Raw genomic sequence first — 23,527 nt, 5'->3', positions numbered from 1 at the left:
GGTGTCTGTATCAGCAGAACTCTCTTAGAAAAAACAAGGAAAATAACAGCGCGACTGTAATTACCAACCAGATGTACCGATGACATTAGATTCACCATCTTTTCTGAATCTGTCAAAGCATCTCCTGTAATAATCCACCAAAGAGCATGTGTTAAAGTATTATTTGACCATGGTTCTTCTTTGAAATGGACGGAAAGGAAGCGCAGTCCGGCGGTGAGACTGACATTCTCTTCACAAACACCATTTCGACACAAGACAGCGCTTTCTACAGTTGTTAAAATTATGTGTCTTCCTGATATTAGCAGCTTTTCCCTCATCATCAGATTATTGCATACCATGTCATTTGTAAATTAATACTTAAAAGCATTGCATTGAAAAAAAAGATCATTTTAAGTTCCATGTTGTGTCATCTATTACTGCATTAATTTTCCTACTAACTAGTAGTCACATACTAGTCATGTCTATTTCACCATAGTTTCAAGTAACTCAGTCAGTGTCTGATGACTTTTGGGAAAATTGGTCGAAGTAGACGCTGTTCAAGTTCAAGTTCTGAGTCAGAGTGCAATCTTTAAGTATTGTGTAATTTCGAGTTGGTTCCTGTCCTGGTCTCTGACACGATCCTACCACAGAAAGATAGTTCATCCGGCTGTTTTAGTGGTGATGTAGATCTGGGTTCCTGGGAATCAAGCTGGTAGGCTCGTCATCATCTACTAGAGTCGTTGGATCTTGACCTGGATTTACAAACAGGCTTATAGTCTCTGTTCTACGCTCCTTCATATGTTATCTCATGTTTCTCTTATGTTGTACAACATCATACTAGATCACAACAACATCGAAGAAAGTGCTGACTGAATGTAATTACTTAACATATTGGAATTATTTTGTTCTAACAAAATATGCTTAGCATTTATTGACACAACACAAATATCAGACATGAAAATAGAATTAAACTGTTTCAGCCTAGCCAATATTTGAGTAAGGAATAAAACACACGTCTTGAAGATTAAACATACTAACCTTACGTTACCTTAAAATTGTATTTTTCTGTAGAAACACAGCACCTGCTTCACCAATTGAGTAAACACAATTATTTTGACAAATACTCTTAAGTTAGCAGTAACAGTAAAACTCAATTTTGTAGTTCACTATTTCTTCTAAAAAATACTGCTTGACAAATCACTTCATTTTCTCTAGCAACATGAGGAGTAACATGAAGTGATTAAGACCTCAACATTAGAAGAAAGTCCCCTTTTTTAATATTACACTTAAAACAACAAATACATTTCCCTTTGATATTCACAAACCACAGTAAAATGCTAGAATAGGCTTTAGCTAGCTTACATGGAAATAACTTTACTGCTAACACACAACAGAACTAGCAAAACAGAGCTGAGAAGTTACCGTTAGCTTACCAAGGCTAGTGAAGATGAAACCGTCACTTCTAGCGGTCTTGTGACTTCTGCAGTGAAACAGTTTCACTGTCACGATGAGTACTCGACTTCAATAACAGTTTTGAACATTCAAGAATTGGAGGACATTTTCTGTCCCACCCATGAAATTTCAAATAATCCATGCACAAAATACAAATCACACACTTGTTTTGTAAATTAAACTTGTCCTGACACAAACAGTTGTTTAAAAATAATATTTAAAACACCAAAATTAGCTCTCGAGCAATTGGCATTGTTCTCGTCCCACCTTCTTGATGACCAAATTACATGTCAAATCTTACAGTTAAAATAAGTTTTGAATATACTTTTTTTGGTATGATTTTGTTGATATATATATATATATGTATATGTATATGTATATATACATATACATATATATATATATATATATATCTTGTGATTGTTAAAACAATGTGTTTAATCATTAACATATTTTAAATAACAGTAATTATGCACTGAAGTTGTGTACCAGGTGTTAAAGGAGGAAATTAAACTGGCTTGAATGGGTGAAACAACAGATCTGACTAAGTTACTGTATCGCAATTATTGTGTAAGCTAAGCAGGCAAACAGGGTTAGAATTATATGAAAGTTTAGTAGCTTGTCACTTCAACAAAGAGTAGCCTATAGAAGAAAAAGAGAGAAACTCTGGTGCTTTTTTGACAATGGCCATTGCCATGAATATATAAAGAGAAGTATGAAAATCAGAGGATCATTTTTTTTCGAGGTAAATCAACTTCACAGTACAAACACTTAAACAGCCCTAATTAAAATCATTATGTCCTAAAAGTGGTAAAATTCACTAATAGCCGTGCATCATGAATATGCATCAGACCCACAGGACTGCACCACCCTGCACGTTCATATGATACATCCAGTTCTGCCGGCTTCCTGCTAGCTGTACACGGCTGTAATAATGGATATATTGGCTGTAATTCACCACTTTTATTATCTTATAATACACCCATGGGCTGTATGCAGTAAGCCTGTACCGTGGTGGATGTATTAACGTCTCTGTTCTCGAACAACCGGCTATCGGCCTGTAGCTAGTAGTGCTAGTAGCATGACATAAACAGAATTTTATGTAGTTGTCGGCTATTTACTAACATGTAGGGCAAATGCACAGGGCACATCCTCTTATACATCCATGGTCTGTGGTCTGTTGGACCCTCTTCTACATCCATGGTCTGTGGTCTATTGGACATCCATTTTGGAGATCCTTGACATGAAAAGTTTGAGATTGCTCTCAAAATCTGTATTCTGGATTTCTAACTACTATTTAAGAGTCCATCGCTCACTTTATGCTCCTCTGGGAAGCAGCCGGGCTAAAACGTTTAATAAATTAATAAGTAAGTAAGTAAATAGTTACAATAGTGTGCATATTTGTAATATTCTTATTGTTCAACACAGGTCATGGGTTGGTAGAGACATTAAAATTATGACAATAGAATAGAAATACTTTTGTTTTACTTTTGTATGGAAATTTGTAGGCGGACGTTTTACTGGCGTCCCTAATTTCTTGACCAAGATGCAGCGCTGGCTTCAGTCCTTTAGCATGATGTAATTTATATGCAGCTTTCAAGTGCATATTTCAGATTCCTTTAATGGAAGTCTTGTGTTCAAATGAGTCAGCTGGAAACATTAAAAAGTGAGACAGGGCGTCGGGGTGCCGCATCACCCTGTCAGGGTTTATAACACAGCAATGCAAAGTTATATGACATAATATGAAATATACTTCCTCATACAAAGTCATATGATTGACCAGGTTCATTATAGTAATTACAGTGTACAGTGATTTTTGACATCTAAGCTATAATGCGTTGTCTGAACAAAACACTCATTTGACCCACTTTAGTCCCAATTAAGCGTTCCTCTGCATACTGAAAAGTCTGAGCTCTAAATCGCAGGTTGTGATAGGTCTCACAGGCTTTCTCAAAACACAAAGATCTTGAAAACTTCGGCAATTATTACAGCAGCTTTAGAGTTTGACGAGTTACAAAAAAAGAAAAACTTGTGTATATGTCCAAAAAGCAACTGCCAGGTTCTTGTTAATGAGCCCCAGTGCAATAAGTATGGTACAGCACTTTCTTGGGCACTTTCACATAACATGGTTAAAGCCAAGAGGAGCAGTGTGTAGGAGTGAGTTGCTGTGAAATTGACTTTGTTATTAGTCCAACTGTGGGTAAATAAAAACTGGAATTAAGCAACATTTGAAAAAGTTCCCCCCGAGGATACGACTGTCAGACTTAAACAGGCTTATGTTTGACACTTGGATGGCGCTTCATTTGACACATTTCATAGAGAACATTTAGACAAGTCCTTAACCTTAGTTTCATTGCTCGGCTTGCCTGAAGCCAGGATGACTGTGCATGGGGAATTATTTTGAATGAATTACAAATAAGGCAATTTGCAAAACTCGCCACATGAGATGACAAAGCCAAAGACCCTTTGGACCTTTTTTTTTAATTAAAAACATTGGTTCGTGTTTAAATACCTTTTACGATTAATTGTAAATTTGACACCTTTTTAAAGAGAAAAAAAATATACATTTTAATCAGATAAATATTTGGATTATCTTGTTGAAGAGAGGCTTAGATTTTGCTCCGTTTTTTGTGACAATGTATGATGAATTTAAATAATGCAAAAGTGTTCTTCATTAGCAACTAAACAAACCGCATAAATAGCATGACACTGACAGGATGGATTAGATAGCCCATATATTGTACATGTAGATGGCGAGAAAGACATAGATCATTAAAGCAGCAGTGGGTAGAATTAGAGCAAATATTATTAAAAAAAGTCATTTTTATAAAACGGTCACTATATCCTGACAGTAGTGCATGAGACAGGTAATCTGAAAAAAAATCATGTGCCTCTGTGTCCTCCAGTGCTCCTAATGGCATCTGCAAGATTTCACAGACCGGAGGAAAACAACCAATCAGAGCCGAGCTGGAGCCTTGCTGTCTCTGAGCAGCTGTCAATCACTCGTGAACTCCATTCAAACTGTCAAACTAGGCAGCACTGATCTAATAGGAATCAATATTCTGTTACTGTAATGCCTACTTCTCGCGTAAATTGTTTTCAGAAACATCTTGTAGAGTACTGTTTGGCTGTAAAATGAGAAACTTGGCCGCCATGTTTGGATAAGTTGAGGAAATACCAAGCACCACCCACCAGTCAGAGCAAACTGTCTCATTTTACAGCTAAACAGTACATTACAAGATGTTTCTGAAAACAGTTGAGACAAGAAATAGACATGACAGTAACAGAATATTAATTCATATTTGATCAGCGCTGCCTAGTTTGACTGTTTGATCGGAGTTCGCGAGTGAATGACAGCTGCCCCCGTTGAATGAAAAGCCAATAGGAACGCTCTCTCTCTCTGAAATGACCTGTGATTGGCCAAAATCTCCCGTCACGGGCCAGATTGTTTAAAGCCTGAAAACAGAGCCATGAGAAGGTGCAGAAGTCTAGTTTTCTCTCAGAACACTTGAATTACAATATACTGAAAGATTATTATGGATTTATTGCCCAATGATGCCAAAAACGTTCTGCCTACTGCAGGTTTAATATATGCATATATATACAAATGTTATAGAAGATCTTAAATACTTTCCAAAACCTGTTAGTCTCATTGTTATACATCCTGTAACACAACTAACACTCGAAGGAGAGCAAAAAAAGAAAAGCATTTCTCTGAGCGTTTCTCTTTCCATCAGTAGATGTGCCAGTTGGACATCATTCTTTTGCCTCCAGACACCTTGGATGTGGGAGAGCAGAGAAAACAAGTTGGGGAGTAGCAGACATTTAGCAAGCAGAAGAAAAAAGTGAGGGATATGGCAGGGTGAAGGATTTGTGACTGAAGCAGAGCACAAATCTACAAGATAAACCTCAACACTGCTTGAAGTATAACACTGCACAGGCGCTGTCCTGATTCTTTAAAAGTCCTTTTTAACAATTTATCCACTTCTCCCCTTACAGAGTAAATTTACTGTCCCTCCGCGCCCCCTGTGTCGATGACTAGGTAAGAGGTCTTGAAATTAATTTGATCACCGTGGCTTTCATCTCTCCTGCTCCTCTCTCCTTGCCGCCTGTGTCTCCTGTCTCTTTGGAGGGTTAAATGGTTTGAGAGATGGCTGGCCGTGGCAGTAAAGCATGCTGATAATGAGAGGGCAGAAACTGAGGGCGCGCATGATAGGTTGGGGGGAGGCGATTGCTCTTTGTCGCTGTGATGCAGCCGTTTGACAAAGCGGCTCAGGTATGGGTCTCAACTCCCGACCTGATCAAATCCCAGAGAAATAAGCCAGCACCTCCCGCTGACGGGTCAAAGCGGCCTCCGTAAAGCAGTCACGTGTATGAAACCGGCATTGGAAAATATGTCAAGCAGCATTTTTGTATGCATGATAAGTTTTAACTCATGCATAATGGATCATCATATAAATTTAAAATAAGATCTGATATTTCAGACATTCACTTATCTTTTTGGAAAGGTCTAAATAAATCTAAATCTTAGGAATACAACATTTCCCATGGCATGTTTATTATTGTTATTATTATTATTATTATTATTATTATTATTATTATTATTATTATTATTATTATTGTGCGATAAAGTGATTACAAAACAAGTCAGGACAAGTACAAGGACATATAAACAACCATAAAATATTATACAAAGAAAGACAAATAACAAAAAAAAAAAACAGGGGGACAAAAGCAGGTTGAAAAATGATCGAGATAATGGGTGTGTGAGTGGCATTTAATGAGGCTATAGGTAATATAAGACATATGGCCAAACTTAAATACACATATACTGTACATAAGCACACATATCTACAAATACATAAAGATTTTTATTTTCATAAATAATGATTTATTATTGTTACATTACTTACAGTACTTAGTTTGGTTTTACTTAGCTCTTGTGTTAATTAATGTCACATATTTATGTTTGTTTCATTAAAATAAAAACATGTTTTTTGGCAACTCTTGATTCGTGTGGTTATGTACAATATTAACAATTATAAATAAACAATTGGTCTCTGATATTGTTGGCCTGAAAGTTTTTGCTGAGTGATTTTAGAGAGAGTGCAAATATAGTTTTGTCTCTGAGCAATAAAGATATCTGACTCTGGACTTGGGGATTGAACAAATACATATATTGCAGACACGACTTGACTTCACTTCCACCCATAATAAATAATTAAATGAAAAGCTGATTGTCCTCGGCTCACAGATTCTCATATCACAGTTATTTTTGTTATTGCTGTGGACAAGATGTGACATTGTCTGAGACACCTTTCTCAAACTAACTCTCTGTGTCATGATCCCAACCCTGTGAGCCCCTGTCTGAGTGTGTTTATTCTCCTTTTAGTATGAATGCTGTGTGCCTGGTGTGTCATGTGTGTAATGTGGTTATAGGGGAATTCTGCTGAGAGCACAGTGGAGGATCCTCATCCTCATGATCAAGTTGAGGGCTGGAATGTCGTAGCTATGCTGTATTCTTTGCTGTAGACCTTGAGTATACTTTTCTACAACTTCTGTTATTTGCATTGAGAGTATAATCAGTTTTTATATACTATAGTTTGTGAATCCTTGAGTCAAGAATTTCCACTTACCTTCTTCTTGTGTCTCCGAGTCTGCATTTGGGTCCTTCCATCTACCTTGTCAGTTGTCATCCACCAGAGCAACAATCAGAAAAAAGCTATAAATAATATGACATAACACATTTCAGAGTCAAAACTGTTTTTCAGCCATGAGGAATCAACATAAGCAGTTTTTTTTCTTCAATAATTCACCACCGCATTGAGTTCGGAAGAGACAACAGTTGAGCGTGTCATTAAATTGTCTGGTATTTGTCTCAATGACTGAGGTATAATCATCACAATTGCAAAAGGGTGAGTAATATAAACAGGATATAAGATAAGATAAGATAAGATAAGATAAGATAAGATGGACCTTTATTAAATATGTCACCAAGTTCACTTCATTGGCAGCAGATTAGTTCATCAACCTCCAAAAACAGGAAGGTATCCTTTGTATTGCACGGGGTATACAACAACAGGGGATTTCAGTTTTGCTCAGTGCACTCCTGACATTGAAATACAATAAATCTAACTGGCTCATTGTGGTTGATTGTGCAACAAAAGGGATGTGACGGAAGGTATTAAAATCAGGCTCAGAGCAAGTGTGAAGATACAGTATCTGTGTCACACACACAGAGTGGTTCCCTTCTTAAAAGCAAACCACTGCGGTAGAGTACAGGGCAGAGCATATGGAGGCTAACAGCAGAGAAACACTACAGGCAGACTTTGATTTGTTTGATATTTCTGAGGAGCTTGGATTTCTCCTTGAAGAGCCACTGGTATGTTTGCCATCTTTTCTTTTCTCATACAAAAGACTTTTCCGGTCTGTTTAGTAATTTCACAACAGACAGATTTCAAAGAAGGTTTCAATAGTCATGACAATAACAAAACTGTATATACATGATGCATAGAGATATTTTTGTGTAACATTTATGACTATTTCCTCTTTATCTATTGCCTTTGAGTGATTTCATCACACAGTTCCTCTGGGCTGAAACTGACTATGCTTGTTTTTGGGTATAGGATAATAGAGGGTTATTGATCTGGTGAAAGCCTGTCTCTTCAAGTTTTTATTGACTTGTTCACATGACTGGGCCTGCTCACTGTCAAACGCTTCATTACACTTGAAGCTACTACGTGGAACTTTCACTCTTTGTTTATTTTTGCGGTCCCTGTGGACACAAGCGGTAGTGTTTCTGAGCAACAAAGTCCCTTTAGAAAATCTCTCATTTTACTGCAGCAGAGTCTGGCAGTCTGCCCCATGCAGTTCTGGTTCTCCCGTGCCTCCCTTACCTCCAACAATATGATCTCGCCAACAGCGAGGAGAAGATATGGTCCTCGCGAAGCAGGAGGGCTGGTTTCGCCGGAATCGGACCTGGTGGCTCCAAGCATTAAGAATAACTATACAGAAATAGCCTTCTTGCCGAAAGTCTTGTTTACTTATGTAGGTCATATAGAGGTATCAGTATTAAATTGAGACATTTGGTAGAAATAAAATAGTACATAATGGAAAAATCAGTCAACAACCTACGAGAGTGATAGATTTGTAAACATTGAAAAATGTAACCTATATATCAGCATTGACGTTAATTGTAAAATGAAGAATTAAACACAGCATACTGGTGTGTTTCTACAGGGATTTTCCATCTGGGCATCCCCTGCTTTCTGCTTGGTTAATTTTCCCAGTTTTCTGCTGCCTCCCTCTTTTAAATTGCTTTCTATTTCTGATTGATAGCACCAGTCATTCCCTGACATACAGGTCAGGCACCATGGCAAACACGAGCTGATGATGTTACTGATTACACTCCACATGAAAATCCCCCACGCAAAAAAACAATCAAAAAATCAACGAGCATGTCATTTCATTCTTATCGTCTAGACTAACCTTCCAGACTACTATCGGGTGTGGATGGACCTGGCAAATAATCTCACACATCTGATAGAGTCACGTAAACTACAGGATCTGGTTCACAAGGTGAGAATGAGCAAAGCCCCCCCGACTGTGATTTGCATTAGAAATTCTTAAATTTCTAATGCAAATCATTTCCATTAAATTCTTAATGCAAATCAGAGTTGGGAACCCATTCATGTCAATGTTGACTCACTGTTCCTGAGAATGGAAAATGAAAATCTGAATATCTGATCCCAATCCAGATGCCTGTGTTGAGTCCGCTTCTCTTGAGTAACCATCGGGAGCTCAGGCTGGCTCACCTAGCGCTGGGGTACATCAGCATGGGATATGTATGGCAGGAAGGACAACATGCACCTGCTCAGGTAAAACACTATGCAGTGGAATGAGGGATGGGGAAAAAAGGAACATGGTGTTCTGGCAATGTGACATATGTATGAGACTAAGGGCCCTATTGAAACGATCTATAACCATGGTCTAAAGTGCATGGCGCAAGTGCATTTAGGGCATGTCAACTCCACTTTTGCTAGTTAAACCGTGCATAATCTGGGCACAAAGTAAAGTGCAATGGACAAAGGGGTAGTATTTAGTCTCTTAATTAATCATAGGTGTGTTTTGGGCGTTACAGAAATTAAACCAATCAGTGTCATCTCCCATTCTCTTTAAAAGCCAAGTGCACCGGCACATTGGCACATTGCTATTTAAAGAGTGGATTTGACAAATTGGAGAAGCGAGAGGTCAGTGGGCTCTCTGCCGCCACCGTCTCCCAATCCTCTGTCCCATCAACAACTCAGCAAATGCACTGATAACCTATTAAAGCAGTGCAGGCGGCACAGGCCAAATTCATTATACGACAATAAGCACTAGGCTAAATATGATGAACATGTATTGATAAAGTATGAAAAGTGTATTACTTTACGATGGTTTTTGCTGGTCGATGGTGCAATCGCTTTCTGCTGCCTCAGGATAGAAATGTGCCAGACCACACCTAATTTTAAGACTGACACGCACATGGCACTGAACACAAAGTGCAACTGGTGGGGAAGTCATTAGTTTTGCAGGTTTTTGGTCGTAAACAAAGCATTGGAAACAATTTCAATTTGATGGTGCGAGAGGAAGTCAAAATTGTTCTAAATTGTATACCAATCTATCGAGTAAGCGCATTATATATTATATTTTATATATTTCACAGGATAACTGAAAGCTTTGACCAAGAAGTGGCATCAGAGGAAGAGTCAGGGGAAATCATCAAAGTCAGTGGGATTCAAATAGTTGAGATATTTCAGTCCAGATCAAAGTGGTGGACTGACCAACAGCCTTCCCTAGAGACATACTGATATCATGGCTGAAAACCTTCGAAATCTCAGGGAGGCATCACTACTGGATTAAAACTTTTTTATGCTTGCTTGACAGATCCTCCCAAAAGCCCTGGCCTTGCCCTATTGGCTGGTATCTCATAGACTCGGCCTTCCACCCATCCTGACTTATGCAGATTCAGTTTTAGCTAACTGGAAATTAAAGAATCCCACAGGGTGAGTAATGTTGTTTTATTGCCTTATTTAATGAATTGACTCTTTTTTTTTTTATCATAATAGTAACATTACAATAAAACTGTATATGTGTAACTTTCAGTCCCTCAAATAGAAAAATGGTAATGGATTTCCTTCTCCACTGAAAACGCTTTTCATTTTCATTTTAGGGATATGGAAATTGGGTGAGTGGAAGGAAAAGAGAAGTCATTCACTGTCACATTGTTTTAAATTTCCCAAGTGCACTTTCACATGTGTTTTGTAGTTGTGTACTTGTGATGCTGAGCTCATATATTTTCAAAACACCCTTTTCAAAAATAGGAACACGGATTTGATATTTTCCTTTCCTGGTGGTGAGAGTTGCAGGGGATTTTTCATGGTGTCATTGTTGGTCGAGATGGCTGCAAGTTCGGGCATAAAGGTTAGTACCGGTTGCTGTTGCTCTTCCTCTTTTTCAGGATGCTGCCTGATGCTGTCTGTCCATCTTTCCTCATCCACATATTGTGTCTTTGTCCCTTGTCACTCAGTGATCGATTTTTTTCCCAACTCTAACCAGGGGGCTCTGGAAGTGATGCACGCTATGAAAATCTCGGACCTCATCGGCATACAGAAAGGTCTCGTCAAAGTGACTCAGTCTTTGAAGAAGATGAAGGAAACTTTCAAACTCATGCACAGTGAGTTTGAATTAAACCTAGCCCAATCTGAATTTAATCAATTTGCATGCTGTGCCTTTTATGAAAGCAGGGAAATGCAAGGTAATTAGAATAACTGAATTTGTACTCTTTCCAGATCATGTGGATCCAACTGCGTTTCATGGAACATTGAGAATCTTTGTCTCAGGGTGAGTTTAAGGGCTGTTACAATATCCTGCATACTGAAGTTAATAATGTTTTTAATATTTATCTCATCTGGTGCAGATGAAATGATGAAATTGCCTTCTGCTTCTACCCTCCTATTGTACATTTCTCTATTGCTGCATTGTATGTATAACTGGAGAACATGTAAAATGGTACTGTGTGATTATAATTGCATCTATGAAAAGGAGGTTTTTTCCCGTCTATGCATTCAACAGCTGCGCAGCTCCGTGATAGAGTCTTCCTCACAAATAATAATGGACTAATGCATATGATAATAAACAGATCAACAACAATCCTCTTTCCCACCACAAATAGCCTACTTGTGTACTACACATACAGCCTGTATCCCAGGAAGAAAGGGGAAAACACTATAGTTTCAACACTAACTTTAAACTTCATCCAATGATGGTTGTTTTAGGAGCTGCTGCAGGATATACTTCGTCCATGCTTTTTGCATAAATAAAAATTTTTTTTGAGGAAAACTTAATGAAAATGTCCCTGCTTGTGGGCCCATTGGGGGTGGACCCGGGGTAGAAACGTCAGTTGCAAATATCGGATCAAATTCAAGGTTTATTAATGAATTTAATGTTAGACCGTAATGGTATAGATCAATATTGTTTATAGATCATTTCTGTTAATCCTAACTCATTAATCACTATTAGCATTGGAAAGGCACTATTGTCTATTATGGTCTTGAACAGGACTGGTCCTGGTCTTCGACTTGACTTGGACTCAACAACAGCTCTGATGTGTGTATTTGAACTGTTTTAGGTGGCGAGACAACCCCATGCTTCCACGGGGGCTGTTGTATGAAGGTGTGAGCAATGAGCCAATTTTGTTATCAGGTGGAAGTGCAGCCCAGAGTTCAGCCATTCAGTGCTTTGATGCTCTGCTGTGCATCCAGCATGAGGATGAGACAGGTAAAGATGCATTTCCCTCAACCTTTGACCCCATCAGATGCTACTCATGAATGAATCACTCTGTTTGTGCAGTCAGCTGATTGCTCTGACAGAAAAATGTTTCCAGGAAAGGATGTTATTCTCTTTCGCTCAAAGTTCTTTTTATTGATTCGGCCTATCTAGGAGCCTTCCTGACACGCATGAGGGATTACATGCCTCCTGCCCACCGTCAGCTGATAGACACTCTGTCTGTCTGTCCATCTCTGCGAGATTTCATCCTGTCCTGCTCCAGCTCTGATCTCTGCCAGGCGTACAACTGCTGTGTCTCAGCTCTGGTGGATTTACGGAACTACCACCTCAACACTGTGACCAAGTACATCGTTGTGCCCGGTAATCGCGCCAGAGCCATGGGCTGCCCGCTGAGAGGTGTGGGCACTGCGCTGAACACCACAGGGACCGGCGGATCCAGCCCCATGGTCTTCCTCAAGAGTGTTCGTAACACTACTCAAAAAGCACTGATCTTAGAGGGGGGATTTGCGACAAGAGAAACTAAAATGTAATTTATAGCATATATTATAATGTGCACAAAATCCGACACCTTTTTATGCACTAGGCTCTTGAGGTTGTATTTATAAAAGGTTTACAAAAAAGTATCAACAATCATCACCTCCATTACTCTAATCAAACAATTGTATTAGTCAGCTGAGTCAGCTGTGCAATTTACTGTATTGTAGTGCTTGATAAATGTTTAGGGTGCTGTATTAACCATAATGAAGTTACAATATTGTAACCCTAGTTCTATAAGCACAGGCGGAGCCCTGGACTCTATGGATAAGTAAATACTAAGTAATCTCCTCCAATCACGAGCACGCATTCGCCCACTGAAAATTTGCATAAGCGTAGCCGACCAATCAGGACGCGCTTACCTGTATACCTGTGGACCCCAACAGTATATAAGGCAGCACACACCACTGTCCGCTATCCGCATAGACTCTATGGGTAGAGTGGGTGGAGCATGATGACTGCACGTCCTGCAGTGACATAACATCAACCCAACCACACTGATCCTGACTGCCTAGAGGTTAGTCGCCGCAGCCCACCTACTTCTTTATAAACTAGAAGTAGGGGGCCCCAGTCAACCCAGGTAGTACGTAACTGAACTGGGTAAAGCCATGGTCTAACCCTGCAGGGGTCAAAAAGACAAGCAGTAGACACCCTGCACACCACATTCCTCGGGTCATCAAGAAGCACAGGAACATGTAGGCGTATGGTGCCATACAACCGACACACACCGTTTTCACCAGTCCTGTGTTCCAGCGAGCACAGATACTGAAGAGGAGTCAGTGGGCAAATCGCTGTTCACTGATGAGAAAAAAGTTGTCAGACAGCGTTGTATAATGTGGGGTCTGCACGTATTCCAGTAGGCACGTCCTCATTGGCCGGCTACGCCTATGCAAATTTTCAATGGGTGAATGCGTGCTCTTGATTGGAGGAGGGTATTACCCATAGAGTACAGTAGAGGGCGGAGCCTGTGTGAGTTGGAGCCATTTAGATAAATCCAAAGAGAAGAGCAGTTAAACATTTTTGCTGACCTCCAGTGGTTTAACTCCTCGTTTTGCTAGTGATGTAGAAGTGTAGTCAAGGGTGTGGTCAGTGCACTGTGACATCGCTGGTGAGTGTAGCCAAACAGATTTGAACAAGAGATGGCCAGCCTGGGATTAAATTGGAGGATCTTAATGTTACTTGACAATAACTACTGCCAAACAACTACTATCTCTACTACTATAACCTACTATCTCAAACTAAAAAGTCAAAGCTTTTATGTATTCCTTTTCTTTTATTGGCAGAAACAGGCTTCATACCATATAGTCCTCAATACCACTAAACAAACTGCACCTTACTTTGACGTAATATTTAATATAATCACGTGATATGATTTTACAAACTTTCACAGACCATACTACAGAGAGGGAATACGTCGTTGCATTTTATTTATTAAATAATGTATAATTTTCAAAAACCTCAAATCTGTGTACTCTTAATATTATTTTTGATTTAAATGATTTGAATGTTGGTGTTTTTATAATATTATCATTAAAATGCATATAAATATTCTTATCAGCTACTATAACAATGCCTGATCATGTTGTTTTTGACCTGTTTTAAAACTATTTATAATAAAAAAATATGTATGTAGAAAATGACCGCAATGATACAAATAATGCCATCGGGAAGACGAGCATTTTTAAACTGCATTTGATCGATAAACTAATTTGGCTTTTGTAAATAGAAACTGAAAATGGGAACTCCTACGTGCTTGAGAGTAAGAGGTAGATGGCAGGGGAAGGGGAGAAATGTAGAGAGAACCATGAGCTGTGGAAAAAATAGAGGAAGGAAATGCTGTAGGAATCAAATCACAGAGGACACTGGTAAAATAAAAGCAAAAGAGAATCAGCTGAGGAGAATGAAAGAGACAGACGTGGTGCAGGGGTGATCAGGGGAGAGGGATAGATGCGGGATCAGGTCGCTTAGTTTGATGCACTGGAACCTCCACTCGCCTGAGCCTCCTGGTCTTGATGTGAAGGTTGCGTCTCTTCTTGGTATTGAGCACTAATCACATTAGAAGAGAGAAGAAGGAGCTCACTGCCGCTGCTGAGCCCTGGTCATAGTCCAACTCTGCTTCACTAAAGCGCAAAAGATGTAAAATGTGGACTGTCTGACACCGGGGGAATGCAGCTCTGGCTCTAACTACACCTAGTTCTGAAACAGAAAAAGGCTGCTGGCTCCGGAAATGTTTTTCTCCATTCTGTATTCCCATTTAAATATTTATACTTTGTTTGCTGTTGTCAATGTTACTTAATATAGAAACACGGGACTCTCCTGGATATGTAGCAATCATATACGTTTATGTTATGTTATATACGTTTCCATCTGTTTTAATTATTTAAACTTTGCTTCTGAGAAATCATGTTTTGTCCATTATTTTGGCACAGGGGACGGCTCTAAATACTACAATACCCATGAGCCTCAGCCACCGCTGTTATGGAGTCTCTTACCTTTATATACTTTAAATGCTGTTATACAAACTGTTAAACCTCTGTATACATACATATTTATTACTTCTCCATACATACTACATTCCTGTTTACACCTCTGTATATACATTTCTAGTACTTCTCATTATTACTAGACTCCTGTTTACTCCACTGTGTACATATATTAGTTCTCATCACGCATACACTGTAGATACTACAACCTGTTTACATTCAGTTTTCCCATCTGAAATACTGCGGTCAACAAAACTACATTTACATAACTATTTTATATTTACTTATATTTATATTTAAGCCCTATATTTTAACTGCACTATTTTATGCCGTTTATATATACATATTTTATGAGCATTGTTGAAGGAATCTGAGACCAAAAGACAAATAAAGAACCTTGAACCTAGGAAAATAATCCAGTCAGAAGCGCAAAGTAGAGCGATAGAGAATTCAAAACACTTTTGTCATTGCAGTTGTTAACAAAATGCAACGCTATAGTCACTGAACTCAACCAAAATTGACCCCAAAATTAAAAATGAACTAATTTCAGTGGCAGATTGCTAAATGGGCTTTCTCAAAAGGCGCATGTGAAAGAATTTTAAGCTGAGATGATTGGATGTTTATTTTTGAAATGCACCTTGGGAGTCGTAGTTTTCTTCTCCCCTGAAGTGTTTATGTACACACGCTTATCAAGTTGTTATCAACGAAACAGATATTTTCTAATACGCCTCTTAATATTTTGTACTGACGAGTCAACTGGGTGCGTTTCATGCCAATCAAAGCCGTAGAACTGGTCCAACCGTAAGTCACGTAACACTGACTATGGAAAAAATGATGGGACATTTACTTCCGCAACAAGGAGCGCCCAAAATATCTCACTTTGCACCTCTATTGCCTCTAGCTCTCAGTAGACATAGGAGCACACCGAATCACCTTCAGTTGAAAATGTTTTAATTGTGATGTAGAAACAGTAGAAAAATGCACAATATTGCACATAATCGCTAAATTGCACTTTCTCAGTGTACAGATCTTTGCATGGAAATCGGTGACCTGAATAATGTAATCAACTGCTTCGTCTAATGATGTGAGGCCAGTACGAGTCTTCCCGACGTTTCTCAGACATTTAACAGTACCATAATCTACATAAGAGCTACTGTTATAAAATGACTTTAAGACTTCAGTTAATACCTGCTTTGTAACGTCGTGCAAGTTCAGTATCATTGCTACATCATCAGTGTTTTTTTTTTTTTGTACTCAACCAAAGCTGGTGGCTACAAGTCTTCTCTGCTGTAAGGTTGCTACTGTACTCCATTAGCACTGTGTATAGCCCTTCTACTCGTGCAAGTTCAGTGCACAGTTGTTTGTGTGGGTTGGTAAACAGATGTTTGGTGTTCTGTAATTGTTTTCTGCAACAAAAAAAAAGATGTTGTTTCATTTTACAAGGTGGAACTTGAATGGTAAGATAAATTAATATTACAAAACAACACTTCAAGTGTTATTTAACTGGGCATGAAACAAATTACATAGAAGCAGATTAGGTTCAAGACTTCACGTCAGAGCTTTGCTCTGACAGGCAAGGCAAACTCTTAACAGACTCAAAGATGAGGAAATGTCAAAATAGCTTTTACTCTTTTGAAAAAAAACAAAAAACACTTTTTAAGTTATCATATAAAATATTCTGCCTTGGAAGTAGTCAAAACAAGATATATATGTTGTTAAAAAATTTGACCTAACCCAGAAGACTTAATCATTTTCAACAATTGTACCTGCTTCAAGAGGAGGGGCCCAAACATATATGTTTTAAAATTTCATTTCACAGTACTTTGCTATAAAGATGCAGGTATTCTAAAATATAGATTCTGAACATGTGTCAGTGTAGCCTACAGAAAAAAGGACAGGATGACTGAGGCAAAGTCGGCTGGCTAGTTGGTTGGTTGCACAGTGAGCTAAATGGAGAGATAGAAAGGAAGACAGAGAGAGATAAAGGGACAGGGAGTTACAAAGAGAGGCGAAGGAGGAGACGGGGTTATTAACAAAGGCAGGCAGACGTTCAGTCGGACAGACAAACTGAGCAGGATGTTAACAGATAACGAGGAGGAAGAGGAGAAAAGAGACGGGGTACAGCGCTGACACACTGCCATGTACTGTAGCCGTGTTTCAGTCTTTTACGCATGTTCCTCTCAATAGTCTAAAGTTTGTGCTTTGCCGGAGATGGGGCTGATGTCCATTCAAAGATTATAGCTTCACTCACAAAAGGCCCTCCACATGGCGCCTCCTCTTGTTGCCAAGCAATATGCTCTGAGGGGGAAAAAGACCAAAAGTGCATTGCATTGGAGAAGGCAAAAAAAAGACGTACGTGTAAAGTGAGAGGTGGTGAGAGGTTTACACAGTAAATAAATAACATCCATCTTTACATATGCAATACATTCTACCTCCCAACTTGTCAAAAAACGCTGCTTGGTCAGTGCCCCTAAGCATCGGAGACGACGCACAGGTTGCCCCTCTTGCGTTACTTTTGGATGGACCAGGGACGACCTGTCAATATACGCTGGTTACATGCAAAGTGTCCTTTCAAAATAAACTTGTTTTTACAGGAAGTTAGGTTTAGGCAACACAACCACTTAGGGTTAGGAAACAGTCGTGGTTGATGTTAACTTCAGTGACTAGTGACTCACTTGACTGATGGTACTAACGAGTCAATGGACTAACGACTCACGGGACTGGCGATACCGACGAGCAGGGTCTGAAATTAGCACCCTCCACCTCCAAATTGTTGGCAGTGGCGGGTAAAATCATCAGACCATCTGCCACTTTGGCGGGAAGTGAAAACGCTAAGGATGGGAATAGAGAATCGGTTACCGCTGAGAGACGATTCCAAGTTGTCCGATTCCTCGGCATCACATGCCTCTTTGACTATCGATTCAAAATATTTCTTCATTTAGCGCATAGATTTCAAAAGTATCGGATACAATGTCTGAGTGGAAGACAAAAAACATACTTGCCTGTGAAAAAAGTTAATTTCAGACCCTGCTGACGAGTCACATGACTAAAGACTAACATGACAAAATAAGTCAACGTGTCAACATGGTTTTACATTGGAGTTAGTTGAAAGCCCTTTTCGTCACATACTGTTGCTAAAGGTCGCCTCCGTGCGTTGTTTTTTCTGATGCCGATGACGAGTTGGGAGTGAGAACGGGTTGACATTTAACAATACATGTATCCCAAAGCTCACCTAGTTTTTGCAGGTGTGTGTCCGTCCTCTTCAGCGAACATGCCAGAAAAAGGTTTGACAGAATTTAAAATGTTTTGTTTTGTCTCTGCTGTCCCCCAGCTGACTCAATGTGCAGTCTCAACTCGGAATCCCAAATGAACTCGGTTTCTGTCGTTACCCATCCTCGTCCGTCGATCACTCCCTCTGAATATTCCCTCATCCATTTGGAGAATAACGGGGGGTGTTAATGTGCCCAACAAAAAGGCCCTTTCTGAAGCCTTTGTGTTTTGTTCAAAGGAACCAGAGTTTCCAACGAGCATGCTTTTTGGACTCTGTCTTGGACTTGCGTTTCGGGGTGGATGTGAACACTTCATTGGAGTAAGGCAGAGCGGGGCATTGTTGGCTGTCCAGGGGGCAAAGTCTCTTTATCAGGGGTTGGAGCTTGTCCTCCTGCAGCTTGAAGTCCAGCTCGACACTGTAACACGAGCATAAGAGGTAGAATTTTAGAACATTTACATTATGCAGTTCAGTATTGTAGAGCAAAAGCAAGTAATATGAAGTACATTCATCTGTTTTTGAAAGTTGAGATTTATTGTTTTGATGGTTATAACATTTATGACTCAGTTTTTGACTTAATTTTTTATATGAGCAATCCACTGATGTCCAGATGGAGGCTGGGAGGGAGGCAAACAGTTCAAATGCACTGACAGACACCCTGGCAGCACATATCTCTTGCGGCACATATCCACATTTCGGAGGCTCCTCCGAGTAATAGAGTTCCTTTGCATCATCTCTGTATTTTTTTATGCATGCAGTCAAAGGGCTTTTCCTGCATAGATTATACTCGTATCAAAAAAAGAAAAAAAAAAAAGAGCCAGAATGTGGGCTGCTCCTGACATCAGACTTCCACATCCGCCAGCATAATCCCAGGCTGGTCATCGTCTGATTTTGTTCCGGCACCGCAGTTGAACTCTCTCTCCGATTAAATCTCTCAGGCCTGGGAGTAATGTGGGGCTTAATCCCATCCAAATGAAACCATCGAGAGGCCAAGCAGATCCTGATTAACTGCCTGTATTCAAGCAAGGGATAAATACATTATTATACACCATCTCCTTTCACTTTATTGCTATTGATTTGTAGTGTCTGTTAATGTATTTATTCCTGGGGTATGCGATAAATTGTGAATGCATCCGAGTGGAAATAAAAGATAATGAATCATCTGCTACAGTATGTGCCTGCCAAAGTGACACTCCTTAACAAACCACACCCGGTAATAAAATGCTCTGTTGAGGTAAATGTTCCGATTCATCCTCATTTTAGTTATTTTTTTCATCGCTTACTTAAAAGCACAGTGAATACTACGGCTTACAAAACGTATTCCTGTCATTCAGAGTCTGGAGGATTAAAGGTGGAGGATGCCGAGAGAGATGACATCTGACATGTTAAGGTCAACCATGTAGTCCTCTCCTTGCCTGCAGGCGCACAAACGGACGTTAAGGTACAAAGCCGGGCCTGATAGGGTAACGGCTTTGATGGGCAGTGTAATTAGTTCGCTGAAGGATGTGCTATACTCAAAGTGACAATGAATCCTGGGAACTATCCTCACCCTTAAGATAAGTGTCGGTTAAGAACAGAGCTCTATTAAAGCCTTCAGGGGAGAAACCGGATGAAGGGCTGGATAGTAGTTTGGCAGGCTTTGACTTCCAATGCATCAATACGCCAGATTAAAGTCCCCAATGAAATGAAAAATACATTTTCCCAGTTTTAATCCTGTGTCACTGTGTTAATTGTTCATTTACCTCGTTATATGCCAGATAAAGGTTGTAAAAAAAACAGTATCAGAGTATTTGTACATCAAAATCTGATCAAAATCTCTGTCTTTTTCCTCTTCCTGTAAAAAGTTGTGAATGTTTGATAACTCATCCTGCACTCTGGGGCGTTTACTAAAATTCATCCAATCAAATGAGACTTTGGTCGACTGGATAGCCAATCGGCAAGCTAACCGAGCAATATGGAGACAGGAAGAGATGTGTTTGGATATCAATGGGGCAAAAGCGCTGTGTTCAGTGTTCTGCGGCTGAGGTCTAATTCATTCAATCAAACTTTACAGATTTTCAACCGACTGTGTCACTGCAGCGCAGCAGTACATGCAGTGAACGTCCACCGAATGACGACACGAGGACTCCGGGCGCTGTCCGTCTGCATGTACTGCTCATGTTGCAGTAGCGTTGCCACACAGCCGGTTGAAAATCGGCAAAGCTTCGATTTCATTTCTCCCTCGTCCTCCTCCTGATCTAACAACAGGTGAGGGAGGTGTGTGTGTGGAGCGGTGTGGAGTCAACAGTCCTCTGCTCTGTTGGTACATGTCCACAGGGGCGTTTTTATATCGCGAGGGAGTGTCTGGCTTCCCAGCATTGGGCGCTTGATTGGTTGCCACCAGACACAAGGCACTCTGCACTTGATTGGACAAACGCTTTCCATCGTTGGCTGCTGCTCCCAGCTTTCAAACCGGAACCAACATGGCGGCTCGTTTGGAAACTTTCCTTTCTTATATCACGAAAATAGTTTACAGAAATGTGTTTCAGAAACCTCAACTTTATGCAAATGAGGAGCAGCATATGTGACGCCCTGCCTCTCGAATCGCGCCGCCACGCTACCAGAATGCATTTTGCACGGCTGCTTACATAGACAATGAATCGGAAGCGTTAAAAGGACGGAGGCTGTGGACATGTACCATTCGGCTCCTAGCTCCATATCCAACTAAACTCTAAGCCCACCCACTTTTTAGCAGCCCGTTTAAATGCGAAATATTTGATTTAAATACCTCTTGTAACTGTACATCGCTCAAATATTCTGTTTCACAGTGAGAAACGTCACAGTGCAGCAGTTACAGATGCTCTAACTTCTGTTTCATGGGGACTTTAAATGAAAAGCAAGTCAAAAATGAACAGGAGCCTTGGTTTGTGGCTGCTTGAAACTCATCATTATTGATATAAAAGGGGATTTTTAAGCATGTTTTGAACAAAACCTCTTTTTGCACAGTGCTTTGCTCGTTCTTCATTTTCTTATGTGCGTTTTCCACTTCAAATAAAACCTTGCAGGTATTCACTGAATCCTTGACAATGAGAAACTCCATTTTTTAGAGCAGACAGCCTTTATCTTGACAGAACTGCTGTTTCATGCAGCATGCGATGCACTCGGTATACTTATTCATATTATGCATTAATTCATTACCTCCAGCTTTTATCTCTATTTGTATCTTTTCTTGTTGTTGCATGTTAAAAAATTGCCTTTGCTGTTTAAAGAATGTTGAGTTGACAGAAAGCGGAGCACAATCACAGCAGCACGGTGCAACGCAGAATAGCCTCAGCAATTATTAAGCAATTAATCACTTGGCAGATCAGTGCAATTACTGTACGCCGTGGACAAATGCCTCGGTGAGAAGCCAGAGGCAGCGCTGTATGATGCGGGTGGCGCCGGGGAGCAGGTGCTTGAGCAAACAAAAGCCCTATATCTAAGATCATCTCCGTGCACAAACAGATTGAAGCGGCTGGAGACGAGGAGGCTTTTCTAGGGCATTCCGCAAAGCAGATTAATCATCTCTTTAGCTATGCAGTGTGAGTAGCTGTTGCTGTGATCAGTGGCGAGCCGTTTGTTTGTCTGCGGTCGTGGTGTGCTGAGCACCATTCAATGATTGTTGCTCCTGGGAGGCATTCTGCTGCTGCGAGTTGTCTTTTTAGCACGGCGTACTCTATTCATTCAGCAGCGCGTACCTGCTCGATGCTGCTCTCTGTTCTTTCTGCTGCTGGCACCTCTCAGCGTAAAGTCATTTCTCCTCCGGTGATTTCCCCTTCGGCCATTCAAAGTTCAAACTCTCCACTTGACAAGATGAGTGGTTCAGGCCCAGTATAGTGTAACATCTTCAGAACTATGACGGGGGCATAGTAGATTGAATCACTAGAGACTGACAGTTATTTCCTCCACTGACAGGCAACAGTTGAAGCAGAAACTTCCCACAGGTTATGTAAATCAGATGTGGAAATTCTTCCCCTGTCATGTATATCAGATTTAAAAGCCTCTGCCGCTGTCTATTACACGGCTTTCTGCTTCATAGACGCACAAAGAAAAACCCAATCTCATTAATGAGAACAAAACAGAATAGGCAATCTTGACAATTGTTCACCAAAACAACCACAGCTCCGCCATCTCAGCGTGGGATGCAAGTGCTAATTAGCTGCTTGCGTCTCATCATATCGCTTTGGAGTTGCCTTTCCCCCGAACTTAACTGTTTTTCAAAGTCATTGTTAGTTCCAAATTGGAAACAACTATGTCTCGTACTTTGATTCAAATGCTGGTTCTTATTCAACACAGCATGATAGGAATAAAATCCTTTAATGCTTTGATCAGAGCATGTTTGTTAAACTGGGTTTCCTGCTGTACTCTAGGTTGACTCAGTGCTAGGCCACATATAATTTGCTATGGATGTTCTTGTAAATCTTGTTTGAACTACACATGTAGACAACAAGGGGATATGAGAAGCAGTTCATACAGTCTCCATCTTTGAGTTGAATGTTTTTATTCCTTAAATATTAATCCTAAAACCACTAATTCTAAAAATAATATTAGAAAAAACTCCTTTGTATTTGGGATGCTAATTTTGCATTTCTTTTCTAACAGATAGACGACCCCCGTTAACCGATCATTAACCGACAAGATTGGTGCTTCGCATGCAGCGGTGCTGTGGTTTTAGTGCCTAACAAGCCGCCCAGCTGCATCGATAAGCCGATGCAAAAACAGGTTAAATCCATCATTTATCGCCACCTGCAGTGTATGTGCACAACAGACAACTGAGTCCCCGGTTCACCCGACACATGCAGCCACTTTCCCATTAAAAGTCTCCACCGCATCATTTAGTTTAGCGGCAAGGTTGTCAGGTGTTTGTCTGCCTGGCGTAACGTTAGTAAATCAGTAAATCAATTTACTTTAAAATTCTGGGTCAATTGTGGGTGAATTCAGCAACTATTGCAACTATTTCATTCTT

The 23,527-nt window shown here is 40.0% G+C and overlaps 2 protein-coding genes across 2 annotated transcripts in view; one reads left to right on the top strand and one right to left on the bottom strand.

Annotated features, from left to right (window-relative positions):
* The first annotated feature begins 7,671 nt into the window (after positions 1-7,671).
* Positions 7,672-14,222, top strand: LOC141773937 (indoleamine 2,3-dioxygenase 2-like). The gene is made up of 10 exons (XM_074646127.1): positions 7,672-7,813; positions 8,914-9,009; positions 9,189-9,308; positions 10,357-10,475; positions 10,643-10,657; positions 10,794-10,893; positions 11,029-11,146; positions 11,262-11,313; positions 12,101-12,249; positions 12,412-14,222. Exons 1-10 carry the CDS (start codon positions 7,724-7,726, stop codon positions 12,786-12,788), a joined length of 1,236 nt encoding a protein of 411 aa, XP_074502228.1. The 5' UTR covers positions 7,672-7,723; the 3' UTR covers positions 12,789-14,222.
* Positions 14,223-15,556: 1,334 nt separating this feature from the next.
* Positions 15,557-23,527, bottom strand: part of insyn2ab (inhibitory synaptic factor 2Ab) — a 43,865-nt gene continuing 35,894 nt past the window's right edge. The window contains exons 6-9 of the mRNA XM_074646125.1: positions 18,508-18,961; positions 17,527-17,573; positions 15,981-16,681; positions 15,557-15,938 (exon numbers count right to left, since the gene is read on the bottom strand). Of these exons, the coding sequence (XP_074502226.1) occupies positions 18,778-18,961 (184 nt within the window). The 3' untranslated portion in view covers positions 15,557-15,938; positions 15,981-16,681; positions 17,527-17,573; positions 18,508-18,777. The remainder of the gene's footprint in view (positions 15,939-15,980; positions 16,682-17,526; positions 17,574-18,507; positions 18,962-23,527) is intronic.

The sequence above is a fragment of the Sebastes fasciatus genome, chromosome 9 (genome assembly GCF_043250625.1).
Source record: "Sebastes fasciatus isolate fSebFas1 chromosome 9, fSebFas1.pri, whole genome shotgun sequence".
NCBI lineage: Eukaryota > Metazoa > Chordata > Actinopteri > Perciformes > Sebastidae > Sebastes > Sebastes fasciatus.
Note: the sequence above shows the minus strand (reverse complement) of the source record. Positions and strands in the feature narration are given on the sequence as shown.

Coding starts and splice junctions, on each gene's coding strand:
- LOC141773937 (XM_074646127.1), top strand. CDS start 7,724: ATGGAGGCTAACAGCAGAGAAACACTACAGGCAGACTTTGATTTGTTT. Junction 9,010..9,188: donor TACAGGATCTGGTTCACAAG/GTGAGAATGAGC, acceptor ATCCCAATCCAG/ATGCCTGTGTTGAGTCCGCT. Junction 9,309..10,356: donor GACAACATGCACCTGCTCAG/GTAAAACACTAT, acceptor CTTGCTTGACAG/ATCCTCCCAAAAGCCCTGGC.